The 17,713-nt window shown below is 32.6% G+C and overlaps 1 protein-coding gene and 1 long non-coding RNA gene across 6 annotated transcripts in view; one reads left to right on the top strand and one right to left on the bottom strand.

Moving 5' to 3' along the window:
* LOC126858741 (nephrin-like) overlaps nucleotides 1-17,713 on the top strand; it is a 248,339-nt gene that overhangs the window by 224,419 nt on the left and 6,207 nt on the right. The window contains exons 5-17 of one of the 5 annotated variants that reach the window (XM_050609249.1): nucleotides 3,412-3,591; nucleotides 4,285-4,575; nucleotides 5,839-6,138; nucleotides 7,496-7,632; nucleotides 8,328-8,481; nucleotides 8,722-9,024; nucleotides 9,775-10,050; nucleotides 10,373-10,663; nucleotides 11,378-11,556; nucleotides 11,971-12,391; nucleotides 13,409-13,765; nucleotides 14,297-14,424; nucleotides 17,447-17,630. In XM_050609249.1, coding sequence (XP_050465206.1) covers nucleotides 3,412-3,591; nucleotides 4,285-4,575; nucleotides 5,839-6,138; nucleotides 7,496-7,632; nucleotides 8,328-8,481; nucleotides 8,722-9,024; nucleotides 9,775-10,050; nucleotides 10,373-10,663; nucleotides 11,378-11,556; nucleotides 11,971-12,391; nucleotides 13,409-13,765; nucleotides 14,297-14,424; nucleotides 17,447-17,630 — 3,201 coding nt within the window. Of the gene's footprint in view, nucleotides 1-3,411; nucleotides 3,592-4,284; nucleotides 4,576-5,838; nucleotides 6,139-7,495; nucleotides 7,633-8,327; nucleotides 8,482-8,721; nucleotides 9,025-9,774; nucleotides 10,051-10,372; nucleotides 10,664-11,377; nucleotides 11,557-11,970; nucleotides 12,392-13,408; nucleotides 13,766-14,296; nucleotides 14,473-17,446; nucleotides 17,631-17,713 lie in introns of those variants that run through there. The other 4 variants (XM_050609251.1, XM_050609250.1, XM_050609253.1 and 1 more) reach the window with 4 other exon arrangements.
* The window catches only part of LOC126858809 (uncharacterized), a 116,372-nt gene continuing 112,242 nt past the window's right edge, over nucleotides 13,584-17,713 (bottom strand). The window contains exon 3 of the long non-coding RNA XR_007688722.1: nucleotides 13,584-13,595. This is a non-coding gene — a long non-coding RNA (uncharacterized LOC126858809). The remainder of the gene's footprint in view (nucleotides 13,596-17,713) is intronic.

Here is a 17,713-nt window from a genome sequence, read left to right on the forward strand (position 1 = left end):
TCAATTACGATAATACCGCGCGCGAATGAATATATCATGGTTATTACACGACAAGGATCAAATAAGCGCGCCGCACTATACGCGTGTAGATAAGCACAGATTCTGCTCTAATAACGCGGTATCGCCTAACTAAATTTCGATCAGGATAATAAATAATGTTCGTGATAATGTAAAAACAAGTTTTAGTCGGTGAAAAAAAATTTTTAATATTCTTTTTTTAATTAACTCTCTTTATCTTTTCACGTATTTAATATGTAACATATGTCTATTCCTTTTTGTGTTACTTAATGAAACTGTTCTGTATGGAGATTATTATAAATATATTATATCACAAAATGTAAATATCAAACAAATAAATCAAATTCTTGACTAATCAATATTTAATAATATAAGAGAAGCGATAACAGCAGTTATTAACCGAAGATTCAACGTTATACCTTAATATTGGTAGATTGATAGACTGCAACTCTAATTGTCATCTGTCATATTGGATGACATATTCATAGAGACATATAGATTATATGTATATTATAAAGAATGGAATATGCTAAGTGGATACTAAACGCGATTTTGCTCCTGGATGTATTCATATTTATAAAACGTAATTTTTCTCATTTCTTATCTGTCTTTGTAGAAGATAAATTAAATAAGAAAAAATCTTCTTCTCTCTTATATAGATCTTCTATAATTGTAAAAAATATAAATTGAGAGGTATAATAATATAAATACTGTGAATATAGTGTAGTCGCTTAGCTTAACACGATGCTGAGACAAATAAGTAATCTTGAATTTCACCAGAGGCTGTTTTTTTTTTTTTTGTTTTTTTTTTCAAAGCGCTTACCGAGTCGCGCTCGTAAAAGTATAGCAAGTAAAAAGATTGAAGGGATGGGTGTCGAGACGCCTCCCTTTCTAACGCTGCTTCCAGTTGCCAAAAGCATCTTCGATCGATCCCGTGACACACAATTCTGGCCGCGCTCCAACTACCGAAATTGACGTTTGTGTCTCGCGCTCGCGCTCACCGCTTGTGTTTTTACATTCGGCTGGAGACAACTCGACGAGGCATCAAACGATTGCGTCATTCGGAAAAGAGAGAGCAGAACTAAAATATATCCTGATGAAACGCGTTGATAAGTAGCACGAAAATTAAAAGTGGCTCGTCGCGCGATGTAATGCTCACATACGTAAAGTGAACATACATCTAAATTTCGGCAACACGAGCTTGCGGGTGAGAATCGAGCAAATAAGAAAGTTTTCCGCATAATATTTTGCATAAAGATACTTCTTACTTTTTTGAACGAATGGATATCCGATGAATAAAAAAATTATTATTTCTTGTCACTGAAATATTAATTAATCTAGAAAAGAAAAGAGAGAAAAAGAGAAGAAAATAAAAGATGCCTTTTAAATTTACGAAATGCATTTACATAAACCCTATTATGTAATATTATTAATATTTCCATTAATATTTCATATTTTTTTTTATAAAAAAACAGGTTTATATATACATATATTTTGCATATATGTATTTTTGTGTATGTAAACATAAACATATAAAAAAGTATTATCATAAAAGAATAAATTTGATAAAAATCTCAGTTGCTTTCGCCCATCTGGAAAATACTCATAAAGAGATTATTTGAAATTAGATTTGACTGCTTTATTACACTGTGGAAATTCAGCTGCATGTTTTATAAAACTATATAACTACTTGTCTATCATACACGCAAAGTGCACGAAGAGGTAAAAGCACGCGTTTTTTATTAACGCGAATAACAACAAATAGATAATACAAATAAGCAGGCGTGATGAATATGTAGGTATTTAAAAGAAAGTTGCTTCATATTTAGTGAAATATTTAATGTAAGATAAAATGAATATTTCAATATTATTTTGCATTGCATGTTTCTTTCATATTATATCTCTATTGCGGTGTTTGTAATATATGAAAAAAGAAAAGATTAAAATTTTTTGTAGTATTGTAATGAAAATTTATGAACCATCTTTTTTTCTCTATCTATCTCCTCTTTATAACAGTGAATAGAGAGAGAGAGAGAGCTGTACATTCTTATAGAATATGTAATATATAAAATTTTTTTTCAATATATATACATATAAATTGAAATTCTTCGCGATGGAATTATTTAACAATAATAGCAATAAGCTCAGAGTATTACCGATTAAATGGAAAAACTGGTAAATAAGAGCCAAGGCGCAGATTATTTAACATCTTATCTAACATTGCATCTAACATTACTTTAAATTTGCAAAAAAATTGGAACAAGAAATGCATCAAAATCTCTCTCTCTCTCTCTCTCTCTCTCTCTCTCTTTTCTCTTTCTAGCACCAGCTAGATATAAATCTCTTGGATGCGTTACCTAACAACAGTTGCAGGAGCTACGAGACGCAAGTTTGCTCGGAAATAAATCGCGACCGTCGTCGTTTCCTTTGTGTGCATTACGATGCTGAATCTCGCTCGTCATTCTAACAACAATTCTTTCCCCGACTGCTACGCATCCTAGTTAAGGCACCGTTGACAGCCGGGAGCATTTGTATCCGACGCGTCTCCGAAAACTGTGTGGACCGCGTGATGCGAGGAATAAAGAGCCGTGCGTCGCGCTTTCGCGTAAAAGCTCGCCCGGAGCTTTTAACGGAGATTTAAAAAGGAGCGCACCGCGAAAAAAACGTATGTGTACTTCTCATAACGTTGCGTATTCAGCTTTTAATGTAAATTACGGGTCTCCGCGTGCCGCATGATGAATAATTCTGCTTTCTCCGCGAGTCTCGAATTAATTCGACATCTTGTACATTTATATATATATATATATATATATATATATATATATATATATACATATACAAATCTAATGATTACAATGATTGATCAAAAATTGACATCATCTATTTGATCTGACTCAATTCTGCGATATTTAAATACAAAATCTAAAAAGTTTGATGATAAAAAAATTATGTATCGCTATCGAATATATTTCTTTGAACAAATTCATAAAGAGAAACATTTTCTAATTTTCTTGAACAAATAATTAATTACAAAATGAGAAATTATTAATGTATATAATTTTAGCGAAATTTGCATTTAGTCTAACGACTAGAAAATAGATGAAGACGTTGATGTAACATTTTTTTGACATTCTTGAAATTATCTGATAATATGAGAAATCTTATCAAAGAATGATAATAATAATTGACAAAATCGATCGAGGTAAAATAAAAGCAGATAAAATAAAAGAAAATAGGTGGCAACGAGGAATTCTTTACTTTATCGAAGATAATCGAATAATATAAAAAGCAAACAATAATCAAAGAGAAAAAAGTGACTAATTTTGAGGGCTATAAAGTAAAAGCGGATGGCAGGTAGTATTTATTACGCGATTTGCGCGGATCATGTTACAGACAAGGAGACGACCAAGCCCGGAGAGATGTCTAGGGAATTGCTCAAGTACGACACTCACGGTTCCATTACTATCATGCCTACGGCGGACGATAATGGGATGGATTACACCTGCGAGGCCAGCCATCCAGCAATACCCATAGACAGGCCTATGCGGGCGACCATTACACTCTCCGTTTTCTGTAAGTATGATCGATACATAAGTGCGTACGCTCGCGTGATCGTTAATGCATCGCAATCGATACGCATATCGAATACGCTCGGTATTAAATCATAAAAAAAGCATAATGAGCGCTTAAATAAAATTAGATACCGGGCTGTCGAATTTTTATGGAAAATTGATATTATTTTATAATCTCGAATCTATTGGACTTCTAAATATAATTTTTGAACAAAAAAATATATTTTCTCCCTCTTTTTTTAATTTCACGATATTTTATTTGTATACAGAAGACTTTAGTAGATCTCATTTATATGCGGATGAAAAGAGCTTCTCTTGAAATGTACTTACAAAAAAGAAAACAAGATAAGTATAGATAATAAAATAATATATATATATGTATAGTTTGCCCAAATTATAAATAATATAATCTACTTAATCCGAATCTACATAACATAGTTTTCATACAAGTATTACTCAAATTAATGTATAATAAGTTATGTTGAATTTATTATACTAACGTAATGTAATCTCCTGAAAAGCAGCGACGCAAATTTACATATTTGTAAAGAGGGATCTTCTCTTACATTTTGCGTGCACATCGCTATTCTTCGAGCTCGAATGGCTCTCAGTCAGATTATCCGGATAAGCTTTCGAATAAGTTTCATTAGCGCGCAAAGCCTTCGTATAACGCATCTTGTTCGATCCTCCGCAGATCCACCCGGTCCACCATACATAGAGGGTTACACCGAAGGCGAAACCGTACAACGTGGTCAAAACGTAGAGCTCGCATGTCGATCGCGTGGTGGAAATCCGCAAGCGGAGATCGTTTGGTATAGGAACGACGAGAAGATGACGGCGGCCCATCGCAGAGGGGCCGGTGTTAGTGAGAATGTATTGTCGTTCGTAGCTCGGGCGGAAGATGACAAGGCGCGCTACAGGTGCGAGGTCTCCAACATTATGAGCGTGCAGCCTATGAAGGTGCAGGTCGACCTCACCGTACTTTGTAAGTGACAATTGCAATTATCGATTATTTTGGGCGGTAATTAAAGTTGCATTTTGAAAAAAGAAAAAAAATTCTCCTTCTCTGTACATTTCTATCTTTTGTTACCTATATTATTGTTTATTCCTCATATATATCTATTAACTTGGATTAATATATTTATATTAATATTTGAGTTCATCGTCGCATGTAATATTTTTGAAACTTATCATATTAAATGATAGCGCTTTTAAGAATTAGTGGTAAATATAATCAAAAAATTAAATAAAAGTGAAAAAAAATGCAAATTTTATTCTACATTTTGAAAATTTCAAAATTTTTTTAGCTGGCTTTGCGAGCACATTTTTTATTTCATATATATATATATATATAAATCCGGATTGATATATTTCAATTTGATTTACCGTTGAGTGAGATATTTTCGAAACTTATCATATTGAATGATAATATTTTTAAGGAGCAGCGGTGAATATAATCAAAAAAGTAAATAAAAGTGAAGAGAAGAAAAGATATATAAATTTCGTTCTACATTTCGAGGATTTCAATTTTTTAAACTGAATTTCCAGGCAACGCACATTTCTCGCGAGTGATACTTGAAATGTATTTAAGATATTAGAATATTAATGTCGCGTCTGGTGTCTGTCTGTGTGGCACTTAGCATTACTTTACCGTAAGACAAGTATTGCACACAAATAAGGGTGGCGTATGGACGATCTCTTGCCTTGACGGAACAGCCGCATAAATAATTCTGCATCTTTATTTTCGGGACCGCGTTCACGTTACCTAAATTGAAATTTTACTAACTTTATGTGCGTGATATATGGGATAAAACTACAAAATACCAGCGGCTGACTTAGCATACACTTGGGGTAAAAGGTTACGCTGTTGCAGTTATCGATAAATGAAAAGGAGAGAGAGCCTGTTACTAAATTCTTTGCTGCCAAAAGGCGTTAAAAATTTATAACAGCAAGAGACATTAGTTTTCGAAAAGTTATTCAATGATTTTTAGCTTAGGATATTTGCTTGGCAAAATCTCGAGACTTTCAAATGCAAAAATCTTATAATTTATGTAATGCTTTTTTCTCCTAGTCTCCTTAATCGCTATAGCACACATTTTTACATTTTTTTTTTTTTTTTTTCGTCCGAATCTAATCATTAGTTCATCTTCCATATCGACAAACTGATACCTATCGATTTGTTATTTCCATTTTATAAACCATCATCTCGGATATGATCGAGGTTTTTCACATCTTTTATGATCCGCAGTCGCGCCCGCCGGGGTCACCATCACCGGACCAACAGAAGCGAAGGCAGGCGACCAAGTACTCATTACTTGCACGACGGAGAACTCGAATCCGCCCGCGGACATAAAGTGGACGGTGGACGGGCGCAATTCCGAGAGTAACGCCTCGAGGACGGAACTGGCGCCGAACGGTGGCTGGATCACCAGCTCGAACGTGACGTTCAACATTAATCACAAGAGCCGCAGCATCGTTGTCATCTGCCACGCTTCCAACGTCAAACTCACGGAGAACGTGGTCGGCACGCATACCATCAACGTAATATGTGAGTGCTCATACATACACGCATATACATATGTGTACCCTCTCCCCTTTATTGTACGCAATTTCATCGGTTACTTGGTAGCGCAACATAAGGAGATGGGTACATTGCAGTTGTAGTCAATTTCCGTTTCGCGTCGAAGAAACGTATCAGGTATCCCGAAATTGTTGCCAGATATTTTAACGGGAAGACTTTTCACAATTTTCAGTTAACAATATTAAATTTTTCAACGAACACGTAGCAGCGAAAATCTCTATTGAAACTAAAAATAAACAAAATAAAAATAAAATTAACAGAGAGTAAAAAGCAAAGTTTATTTGCTATTTATATCTCTGGAATTTCATTTATAAAAGTAATTAACGCGTTTTATAGACTTATTTCCTTTAAAAAAATGCTTTGCTATTTTATACTTTTACCTATAAATGTGAAAACATGCGATTCAATTAAAACAGAAATATAAAATAATATTGCTATTATAAAAATCTTTACTTTCATTAGCTTCAGTTTAATCATAAATATACGGCTCTGATGTGAAAATATATCATAAAGCATTTAAAATACATCGTTCAAAATAGAAATAATAAGCAATCTGAAATGAATATTATAATATGCTAATATTTTCAAGTAGGCCACAATTGTAAATATCATCGCAATTCCTTTAACTTTTGTAACGTGTTTGGGGAGATTGTGTAATGATAATGCTATCTTCGTGACAAGTGATGACAAATTAATCGACCGCATTGCCGGGATCTGCCGAGATCTCAAAACTAGCATACACAAAACGATCACACACTTTCTCTCTCACTCTTTCATTCGTGAATCCAATAGTTAGAATTCATTTACCATATTCGACATTGCATCATGTTGCGCACATGATACACTCGCAATAATACAACCGTAATCGACCGACATTAATTTCCGCCATAAATAAATAATCCTTGTATAATCAACTGCGTTTTCAGCTTGTAATTACATGCTTTAAAATTACTCGCTATCTGAATATACTAAACAATTAGTTGGTCCCCAATCAATAATATCCGGCAATCCGTGATTAATAACGAATGCTACTCGTGTTCAGTGATGTAAAACTGGATTTAACAAATAATCGTTATAAATTGCTGTAAATCTTTCATTGAATGTTGAACTGTTTCGAATTTTTTTATACGTTTGTATGATTCAAAAGAATTTTTACAAATTTATTACACAGATCTTTTTTTTATTCGTCTGTGCATTTTTGCTTTTAATGGAGGTATACATTTTATTAAGCTACGCGGAGACGTGATGGAAAAATATGTGTGTATATAAAAGACAAGCATACACACAAAATATTTGAACGATTCTGATTTGTCGAATTTTGTAGATCCTCCTGCAAAACTAACTGTCACCGGATACGATGAAAGTACGACGATAGTTGCTGGGACGGTGCTAAAGCTCATGTGTACCGCCACGTCGGGTAATCCATTGGCCACGTTAACATGGTACAAGAACGATCGCAAGGTACGTGAAATCGAGCGACGTGTTCGTCGTATAAGTCCAGTAGTTTGCAAATTATACACAGACTCAAAAGACATAAGACTCAAAAACGTATATATCTCTCCTTTCTACCCATAGATTTAATTAATTAAAAGATAAAATGATATGCAGTAATTATTAATCTTCTCACATGATTAATTATTTAAAGTCAGAATGCATTTTTCAAGTCTTTTTGGAATTAACAATATTTTAATACTGTCGAAAAAATTATCTTATACATCTGAAGATTAAACTTGTTGAAGAAGTTTGCTTCCTTGATTTGAAATTTTTAGTAGCTTTTGTATAGATAATCCCAAAGTCTAAAACTCGCCTCTTTCAGTTTTTATAATTTAGCAATTATTAACAGTAATTAATAGATATTGACTCCCTTTGCAACTTCTTCGAGTAAAAATTTTATATAAAGGCTGAGCCCAGAAGAATGAAAATGGACTAATTCACAATTCATAAAAATTATCCATTTTAATTGCGACTTAATATTTTAAAAATTTCTTACGAATTATGAATTTTAATTTGTTCTTTTACTCTTGAATCATCTCAATTTTTGTGTGTGAAAACTCTCTGGAAACATTGGGACTCAACATCAATTTATGTTTATCTGAATATTTTAAGATCTACGCTGCTGCGTAAGATCGTTACATTAATATCTTATTGCATAACAGGTACCTGGTACGATAAGACAACGAAATCATGCCGTCTCCAGTGAGTTGGCGATACTCGTCAACGCATCCGACAACAACGCTCATGTACGATGCGAGGCGACGAATTCCGCCACCGAGATCCCCCTGCTAAAAGTTCTCGTGCTAAAAGTCCATTGTAAGACATGGCTCATTCTTATTCATATTTATTATCAAAATTTTACTCCGTATATTTTTTTAAATTATTTTGTTTAGATAGAAGCAGAGACGTCAAATTTTGTTTCCAATAAGAAAAGATTGCGCGGTTAGAGATGATTAAATGATAATGTTATTACTTTCTTTTCTCCACCACGAATCTTGCAAGAATCTCGTTTCTAGAGCGATATTTTTAACGTCATCTACTTTTTCCCACCTCTAGTCCCGCCCGAGAGGGTAAAGATTAACCGCGAGCCCCACGACTTTCACGCCGGCCAGGAGGGACGTATAATCTGCGAGTCGAGCAGCAGCAATCCTGCTGCCGAAATGTCGTGGTGGAAGAACGGAATACCGGTGGCCGGCACCAGAAACAGCACCAAGCCCGGATTACACGGCGGCTACCTGTCGTCCGTGGAGCTTGCGCTGGACTTAACCGAGGACATGAACGGCGAAGTGTACACATGCGAGGCGAAAAACACCGAATTGGGGAGATCTATTCACGACGCGACGACTCTGGATGTACTATGTAAGTGTGGAACCAAGTATAAGATTGCTCTTAAACGACGTATAATCTATGTACTCTGCGAAGAGATCAGCACGCACGTACGCTCGATGAGAGCATTCAACCCGGAAATCTCCGCACCAGAGCGCGAATGTATGATAGTATATACCTTCTGATATCTCTCTCCGGATCATGTTGATATAAATTTCTGGCATTTTTCGTTGCAAAAATATCTTGCTATTACGATAACATATACTCCCGCGCGCGTATGATATAACATATACTATAAATTGGAATGCGAATAAATTGAAAAAGAAATGCATAAACACGAAATTATTGATGGAGAAAGAATTAATTACCATATTCATTTTTACACATGTAAAACAAAAAATACATAATATATATATATATATATATATATATAACATGCTAAAATATATTTTATATTAATTTATATTAAATATTAAATATACGAGAATATTTAAAAAATATGAAAAACGCATCTTTTTCGCATTTTTTAAACTCATAACTTTGTAGTATATTTTACATACTCTAGATAATTCTAATATACAAAAAAGGTTTATACCAATTTGTTAAATTATTATGCAATTATATGAGCGATAATAAAGAATGATATCAGTGAAATTAATTTTATCAAATAGTGAAAAACTTATTTATATCTCCGTGATAATGTATGCTTTTGAAGATGATATTAAATACACATCTCGCGATTTGAAGTGATACTATTTTTAACATATTACTTATTTTTTTTAGACAAGCCGATATTCTCGCCGTTAGATCCTTACGAACTAACTGGTCTGGAAGGAGAGCCTTTCGTCATTTCCGTATCGGCAAGAGGCAATCCCAACACGACAGAGTACACGTGGACAAGGGACGGGCTGCCGTTGGGTAGTAGCGGTAAGAGAATAGCCGCCCACGGTTCCACTTTAAATATCACGAGATTGGATCGTCACGATGCCGGCACGTACATATGCGAAGCGCTAAATAAAGAAGGAACTACTTTTTATCAGCTAAATCTTACCGTGCAGTGTAAGTGTAAAGGATAATTTCTTTCATCACGCGATCAAATGTACAATTAAATTTCGGATTAATGCATTAGAAAAAAAGTCAGTAATATTTAGTTTTTCGTAAAATTCAATAAGTTTTTAAGGTTTATCAAGAAAACTTTTTTGCTTTGATTTCTTTTTTGTCCATTTTGTTATAATTTTAATTTAATAATTCTGTAATCTCTTATATATCTTCTATCACGATTTTCTTAAATACTAAATAATATTTTTTCTGTCTTACACAAATTTGCTCTCGCTAATATGCAAATTACACAATTCAACATTTCGTTTTTATGATCCCGCAGACCCGGCGAAAATCAAACGTACCTCGTCATCGGGGATAGTTTATCCACCGGGTGTCGAGGCGAAACTGTTTTGCGAAGTCGACGGTAGCCCGATCGGCGACGAGTACGTCACGTGGCAAAAAGTAGGATCAAATCCCGAACTACCGGGACGTTACTCGACGTCCTTTGTTAATCGGACGTCATATCTTCACATAGAATATCCTAGCCAGGAAGATGTCGGCGAGTATCGATGCAAAGTCAACAACATTATCGGCAACGCAACGTCGGATCCTATTCTATTTATTACGAATTGTACGTAGAGAAAATTTTTTTATATTTTGATTATTTAATAATACTACATTTTAAATAAAGAGGTACGATTAAACGAATGATAAAAATTGATCGGGATCGTCAAAATTTAATGCTCATGGTAATTTAATTTTACCATGTATTGTTTGGATTTAATGTCATCTCTAACAATGGTGATCACACAGCTTAATCGCTACAAAAATTAATCGTATTTTCAAAAAAAAAAAAAAAAGGAATAGAAGCGAGCAATATATTTAACGCGTAAATGAGCTTGAAATAAAAAACCAAATCGAGAATCATACATGGAAGGATTAATAATATTAATTATTGATGTATTCATTTACTCTTGATACTTGCAGATTAAACAATTATTAAGTAATCGAAAAGTAATTCCAATTAATATTATTGATATTAATAATTAAACGTTATTGTTATAATAATATTATGTATGCGTTATATATATGTAATAGCTGCAATAATTATGCTTGATCAATAATTAATTGATTAGTAATATAGAAGTTATACCGTTGACGCAATAATTGCTGCAAGGATTTTATCATGTTTTTATAACTTTTATAAACTCTTATAATAAAAGGAATTTGGGAAAATAGAAATCGTGTAAAATACATGAAACATCGTGAAATATATCCCGGATACATTTCACGTATCGAAAAGCAGAGTGTAATAAAGAAATTTACTGATACTTTTTATGCGCAGTTAAACCGGAAATGACAAACACCCCTCTGACGCGAAAGGCAGCGGCGAACAAAGGAATAAACGTCCAATTGTTCTGCAAAGCGCGAGGATCTCCATTGCCGCGTTTCACTTGGATCTTCAATGGGAAAACTTTATTGCCGAACGCAACTGAGAATAAATACAGTATCACTCACAGCGATGTAAGTCACTTTATAAGACGTACTTATCTCTTAAATAACAACTTCCTTTATCAGTATATCTTCTTTAGAGCGTTGTTTGACCGAAGCACTAGTATTGTACTGCGTACTGTAAATCTTATTCTTCGTTTAACTCCGCGCAAATCTCACTTTGATAGAATTTTCATGTTGAACATAGTTAAGAAGATATTTACCGTCGAAAATTCATAAGTTGTAAGGTTGTAATCCGAAAGCATAATATCTAATTAAAATTTTTCTACTAAAAGAATCGCAAATAGAACCTATATACTTGAAAATTATACCTCTAATTTTTTATATAATGACTAAATAATTTAGAAAATTAAGATCCTTCTTTCAATAATATTTACATTTCTAATAAAATGTAAATGTGTCTCTTATCCCTTATATTTCTCGCAGCTATCCGAGCTCTATTCGGAAACAACATTGACCATCTATCACGTGAGGTCACAAGACTATGGAAAATACGAATGTCGTGCTCAGAATAAAATGGGACAGTCCATGGATGAAATACACTTAGACGTCACGTCACCGCCGGACAAGCCGAGTGACTTAGAGATCTATAACGTCACGCATGATTCGGTCACGTTGATTTGGAAACGCGGTTTTGACGGTGGCTTGTCAACGTCCCATCAAATACGGTGGCGACAGGCGTTGGATTACGAGAATCGCTATTACTACCTAGATGTCTCGCCTGGTGAATATAAAGCCACTATATCCGGCCTGTTGCTCGGGACTTCTTATGTGTTTAGCGTGAAGGCAATCAACGAAAAGGGAGACAGCGGCTTTTTGCCGGACCTTCTTAAAGTTCAGACACTTCGTAAGTAGTAGACAAATATCGTAGTTTTCTCTTTATTGCTTTCCCATTAAAAAAAAAGGTCTTGCGTAGAAAAGCTTAACGTTACTGTATTATATGTATAGATAGTATATTATATTAATATAGCAAAGTCGCGTAAATAGTGCTGGAATTTTTAGTATAATTTCGTTGTGGTAAACTACAAAATTTGTTTATATATATATGTGGTAAAGTATAGTCAATAGTATAGTAAAATTATAGAAATCGCTTTGATTCGTTGTTAAATGATAATTATTAGCAATTTTCCCTCACAAACCAAGTATTTGCGTTAGATAGATAGTACATCGTTATTTATGCTACATGGCGGAAAATAACAGCTTGCTAAATCATTATGCAGATCATCGGGACATAATTAAACGTGATTGCCCTGCATCCACATAATTAATCATACTCAATAATTAGGTTGATCGTTTAGTGTGTGTCTCATAAATGCTCGCATGGCATCTATATCATGGGTTAGTTGCAATAAAATACATTAGATACTATATAATATGGCATTTTACGAAGATTACCTTTATCATAATTATCATACGTAATATAGTGATTTTTAGCATGATTCATACATCATAGACGATCATAATAATACGGTGTCACTTTAGCTTTGAAATTATTATAGTAGCATTTTTTAAATGCCTAATTACATTATACGAATTATAAGCTTAGCAAAAAAATTGGAAAATTAAAAAGCATGAATTATCGTAAATTATTCGCGCAGTTGATGCTGTTAAAGCTAGAAGAATATTAAGCAGTGAATTACTGATGTTTGCCCTTTTCGAGGGAAAAAGATAACATACAAGTTGAACAAATAACCAAGTTGTTAGTTGCTACTGCTTAATTGCTAGTTTTGTATAAATTACCGCCATATTACCAGTATTATTGCATTATACAACTTCGAGAAGTTCTCGAAGTTGACTAACAACGTAGATTCATTCATTGCATGAATAACATAAGCCGGTGATGGGGCATTGGCTTGGGTTACAGGCGAGGCACCACCAACCGAGTTGACATCAAGCGAGAATAGTTCCTCCTACATCATCGTCATTATCATCACTGTTTCCGCCTCTGCTTGCCTACTCATTGCCGCGACCATAGTCTTTGCTACAGTAAAATCGAAAAAGAAGGCCCAGCGTACGGGTAAATATAATATTTATCATGTGTTTTTTCTTTCCTTTATTTTCCTAGGACCAAATAACGAAGAAAATCTGCCGGACGTTCTTTTGGAAAAGGGCGACTTTCCAATAAATTATATCTATACGTTAGCAGCGACTTCCGTCATCATTTTTATCGTTAATGTCTTCATCATGTTGTGGTACATAGTACGAAAGCGAAATAAAGCTCGTAAGTTTAACGACCTATGATATTTAGAGCGTATTCATTCTAACTTAGAGGATTGCATATTACAAACCCCAATTCAGTATTTGATTACGATCACATCAGAAGATGAGTAAAATCTTTCAGTAAATTTTGAAACTTAAAAATGTTTAAAAATATATTATAACATTACATATATATATTTTGAAACTTAAAAATGTTTAAAAATATATTATAACATTACATATATATTTAAATAAAGTTAATCATAGATTGATTGCGGAATATGGATTTACAAAAGTTGCTATTATTACAATAAATTTAATTTTATGAATATTAAATTTATTATTACATGTCTTAGATATTGATTATGTAATGTTAAAAAGATAGCTTTTAAACAAAATATAAGTGTTAAAAAAAAAAAAAGAATCGAATTAATATCTCTTGTATATATTTTGATAGATATTTTAATAGATTATTCTTTTGTATGATCGTAATCTTTTTATTTGCGTTTTAATCTGCCATTCGCATATTCACCGCGCAATTATATTTGCACAGGTATTAATAAATCGCAGACCGCGGACATGTACGCACCATCCACCGTCAATGGCGACACCATGACCGGCGAATTAAGTTCAATGTCGGACGAGAAAAGCGATGTCAATTTCGACGCTAATGATTACGTGGTCAGTGCCATCAGTCAGTATGTTCTTAGTAACAAATAATTCCGGAGGGTAGGTTTGAGTTCTAGCAACACTTTTTCTGTTCCATTCTTCTATTAATTTTGCTAATTTTGCTTTCTTTCTTTTTTCTTTTGATTTCCGCAATCTTCCTTTTCTCACAATTTCATCTATCTCTTCATGCAAGAGGTTGTAGTAGCTGATAATATATCGCGCGACACTTTACTTGTATTAGCAACATTATTCCTCTTTCTGCTAATTTTAATTTTAATTTATTTTTCAAATATGTTTTTGCTCGGAATAATGTATATATGCCATATTATTAAGCTTAATATTATTTTATTTTAATTTGAATATTTAGAAGCTGTACGAGAGTTGATATAGTAATTGATTTAGTAAAATCTGTTGAAAATTTCGGGTTGAAATTAATTTCAATAATTTAAAGTAAATTATTTTTTATTGCAATAGTATAGTAATTTTCTGTGCATATATAACCTTGTGGCATATTATCATATATTTATATGATCATTTCATTATGATCTCATGTCATCCAAGCGCAAACAGTTAATTCAGCTAAGTATAATCTCCTCAGGTAAATCTAATAAATATCTCTTAAACTTAAACGTTATAACATTGTCATGAAAGCTGCCTGAATTTGACACTTGGAACGTTTTAATTCAACGAGATTTTGCGATGCTAAAAATCTTCTACATAATACGCTTCATAAAGTAGCTTTGTCATTAAAATAGTTTCCTTTCTTGCAATAATATTAAATTTCGTATACAATGAAAGTATGAATAATGGAGTAATAAAATATGAAATAATCAAACTCTGGCGTTAAAATTCAATCATGAAAAGAAATAATCCTTTTAATTATTCGCTTCTTCATTATCCGTTCTCTGAAATAATAAAGAATTGATATAACTCACCAAATGATGAAGTAGATGATCTAGAACAATGATACAGCTGATGTAAAACAACGATGTGATGATGAAACACAATTTCACTGATTGTGTTGATCTGCAAATTAAAAAAGTTAAAATTATTTGCAAAAAATTTATTAATCATATATTATAATAATATAATTTTTTCAGAATCAAATAATCCTGTATTGTATGTTAATGGGCATGATTTACAATTGATAAATTATTGTATTAATTATTTACCGATTGACCCGTTTTTCATTTTTTTTTTAATTATTTATCTAATTAAAAATATATTAACAAATTTTTAATGTCCGGAAATTTATGTTTTATTATTGTGTTTTTATGATTGAACAAAGATATATTTAACTAGATACATAATTACTATATATTAACTTATTAAATTACATATTTAACTAAATACATAATTCATTTTTTTTTGTAAGATTTACGGTAAACTCTCTTTCGAAATAATATATATGCTAAGTCAATTGATGATTGAATAAATTTACTCACCAGCCGTTGCGTTATTTCCACATCGTTGCTCCCCTTCGAATATTCACTCGAGTGGATAAGAATCGATCGGAAACACTAATTACAATCGCGGACGCTAATTAACGTGATATGACAATGATCTAACATTTTGTACGACATTCCCGATGTTTACTACACTCGCGCGCGCAATAATTTGAAAAATTACGCAGAATCCTTTTTACTTAATCATCACTTTGTCGCACTTTCGTCAGTTCGTTACGTGCGTTTAATATGAATTACATACAAACGACAAAAGATTTTATACTCACGCCAACTTCACTGATTTGCAAGCTTAGCGTAACACGCATACCTCGAATTATTATTAAACAGTTTGATGGAGCCAATTATTACTTATAATTAAGAACTCTTGACACAGCCGATAATACGGAAAATCGACGTTTCAAAATTCAATCACATAAACTTTGAATGACTAATGAATAACTAAAGTTTAGTTCGCGTTCACGAGAGAGAGAATACGTGTTTCTCGTCGAGCAGGAAAAAAATGGCGCGAAAAGTATACACGAATGAAATTGCACTCGCGAACATAGATTGCGCAACTGTAGATTGAAAATGACGTGTCGCAAATTAAAATAGTGAACCGCGTGATTTGAATTTAAAAAAAAAAAACAAATATATACCGATATTAGATTGAACTTTGCAATAACATTCTTATCGATATTAATTACAGATTTATGCTTAATACGACGATCGATATTATCGCGATTAAAAGTTGTTAATTATAAACGATTACAGATTACATCGTTGTATGATTAATTTATTATTGATTATATTATTATTAATAAGTCGCTAATTATACGGGCCGATTGTAAACTAAACTGATCATATTATTAATTAGATTAGTAACATTAATTATTGACTTTATGCCTTTTACATATGTAGTATATTATTATCCTGGTAAAATATATTAATATAAAGAGTATCAGAATAAAAATGCGCGAAACTAATCATAAGTTTAAAAAATACAGAAAGAAGAAATATACATAAATTATCATATTAATTACCGAGTTTTAATTGTGCTACTCTCCATTTTAATTTACGATGCGATTTATTTCGATTTATAGTTGCACAACCTATGTTAACATTTTTGTTTGTGTTTATTTCTCACGCCTTTTTATCTCGCTCGGTAAAACACATATATCTTTCGTGTTATTTATTTTATTACTATTCATTAATTATTTAGAGCTCATGTGATCGAACGTATTTTTTTTATATTGATTGATACTAATAGCCAGGTATTATATACACATAAGTCACTAATCTTCCACTATCCATACTTCTATTGAGAATAAGAAATCTTAAAAAATCTTAAGATAAGTATAAGATAAGAATGATACTTGCAAAACATAAGAAATGAGAAATAAAAAATTTATATATATGAGATAAGATTTGTGATCATAATTAAATTTTATTGATATTTAAATTTTTTATTTATTGTAGAAAAATAATATGTAATGTAAAAAGTATTTCTAAACTCTTGTATATTAGAAATAATATTTGTCAATCATATTATCTAATATAAGATATTTTATTAATTTGTAATCGTATAACAGGACGAAGGACGCAAGACCGCAGCTAGCACATATTTAATAGATCAAACTATACAGGATTTCGGGAAAGGTGGTTTAGAAATGCAGGTTCATCAGGGCACCCTCGGTCGTCGCAGCAATCACATGCAGACGTCCATGAATATGGACTCGCCGCCACAGCGAACTACCGCTAGCGGGACTCTCTCAGGTATTTTCACATTATTATATATATATTTTTTTTAATAATAAGGATGCAAACACGGTAAATATATATATATATATATATATTGT

This window comes from Cataglyphis hispanica, chromosome 2 (genome assembly GCF_021464435.1).
Source record: "Cataglyphis hispanica isolate Lineage 1 chromosome 2, ULB_Chis1_1.0, whole genome shotgun sequence".
NCBI classification, from domain to species: Eukaryota; Metazoa; Arthropoda; class Insecta; order Hymenoptera; family Formicidae; genus Cataglyphis; species Cataglyphis hispanica.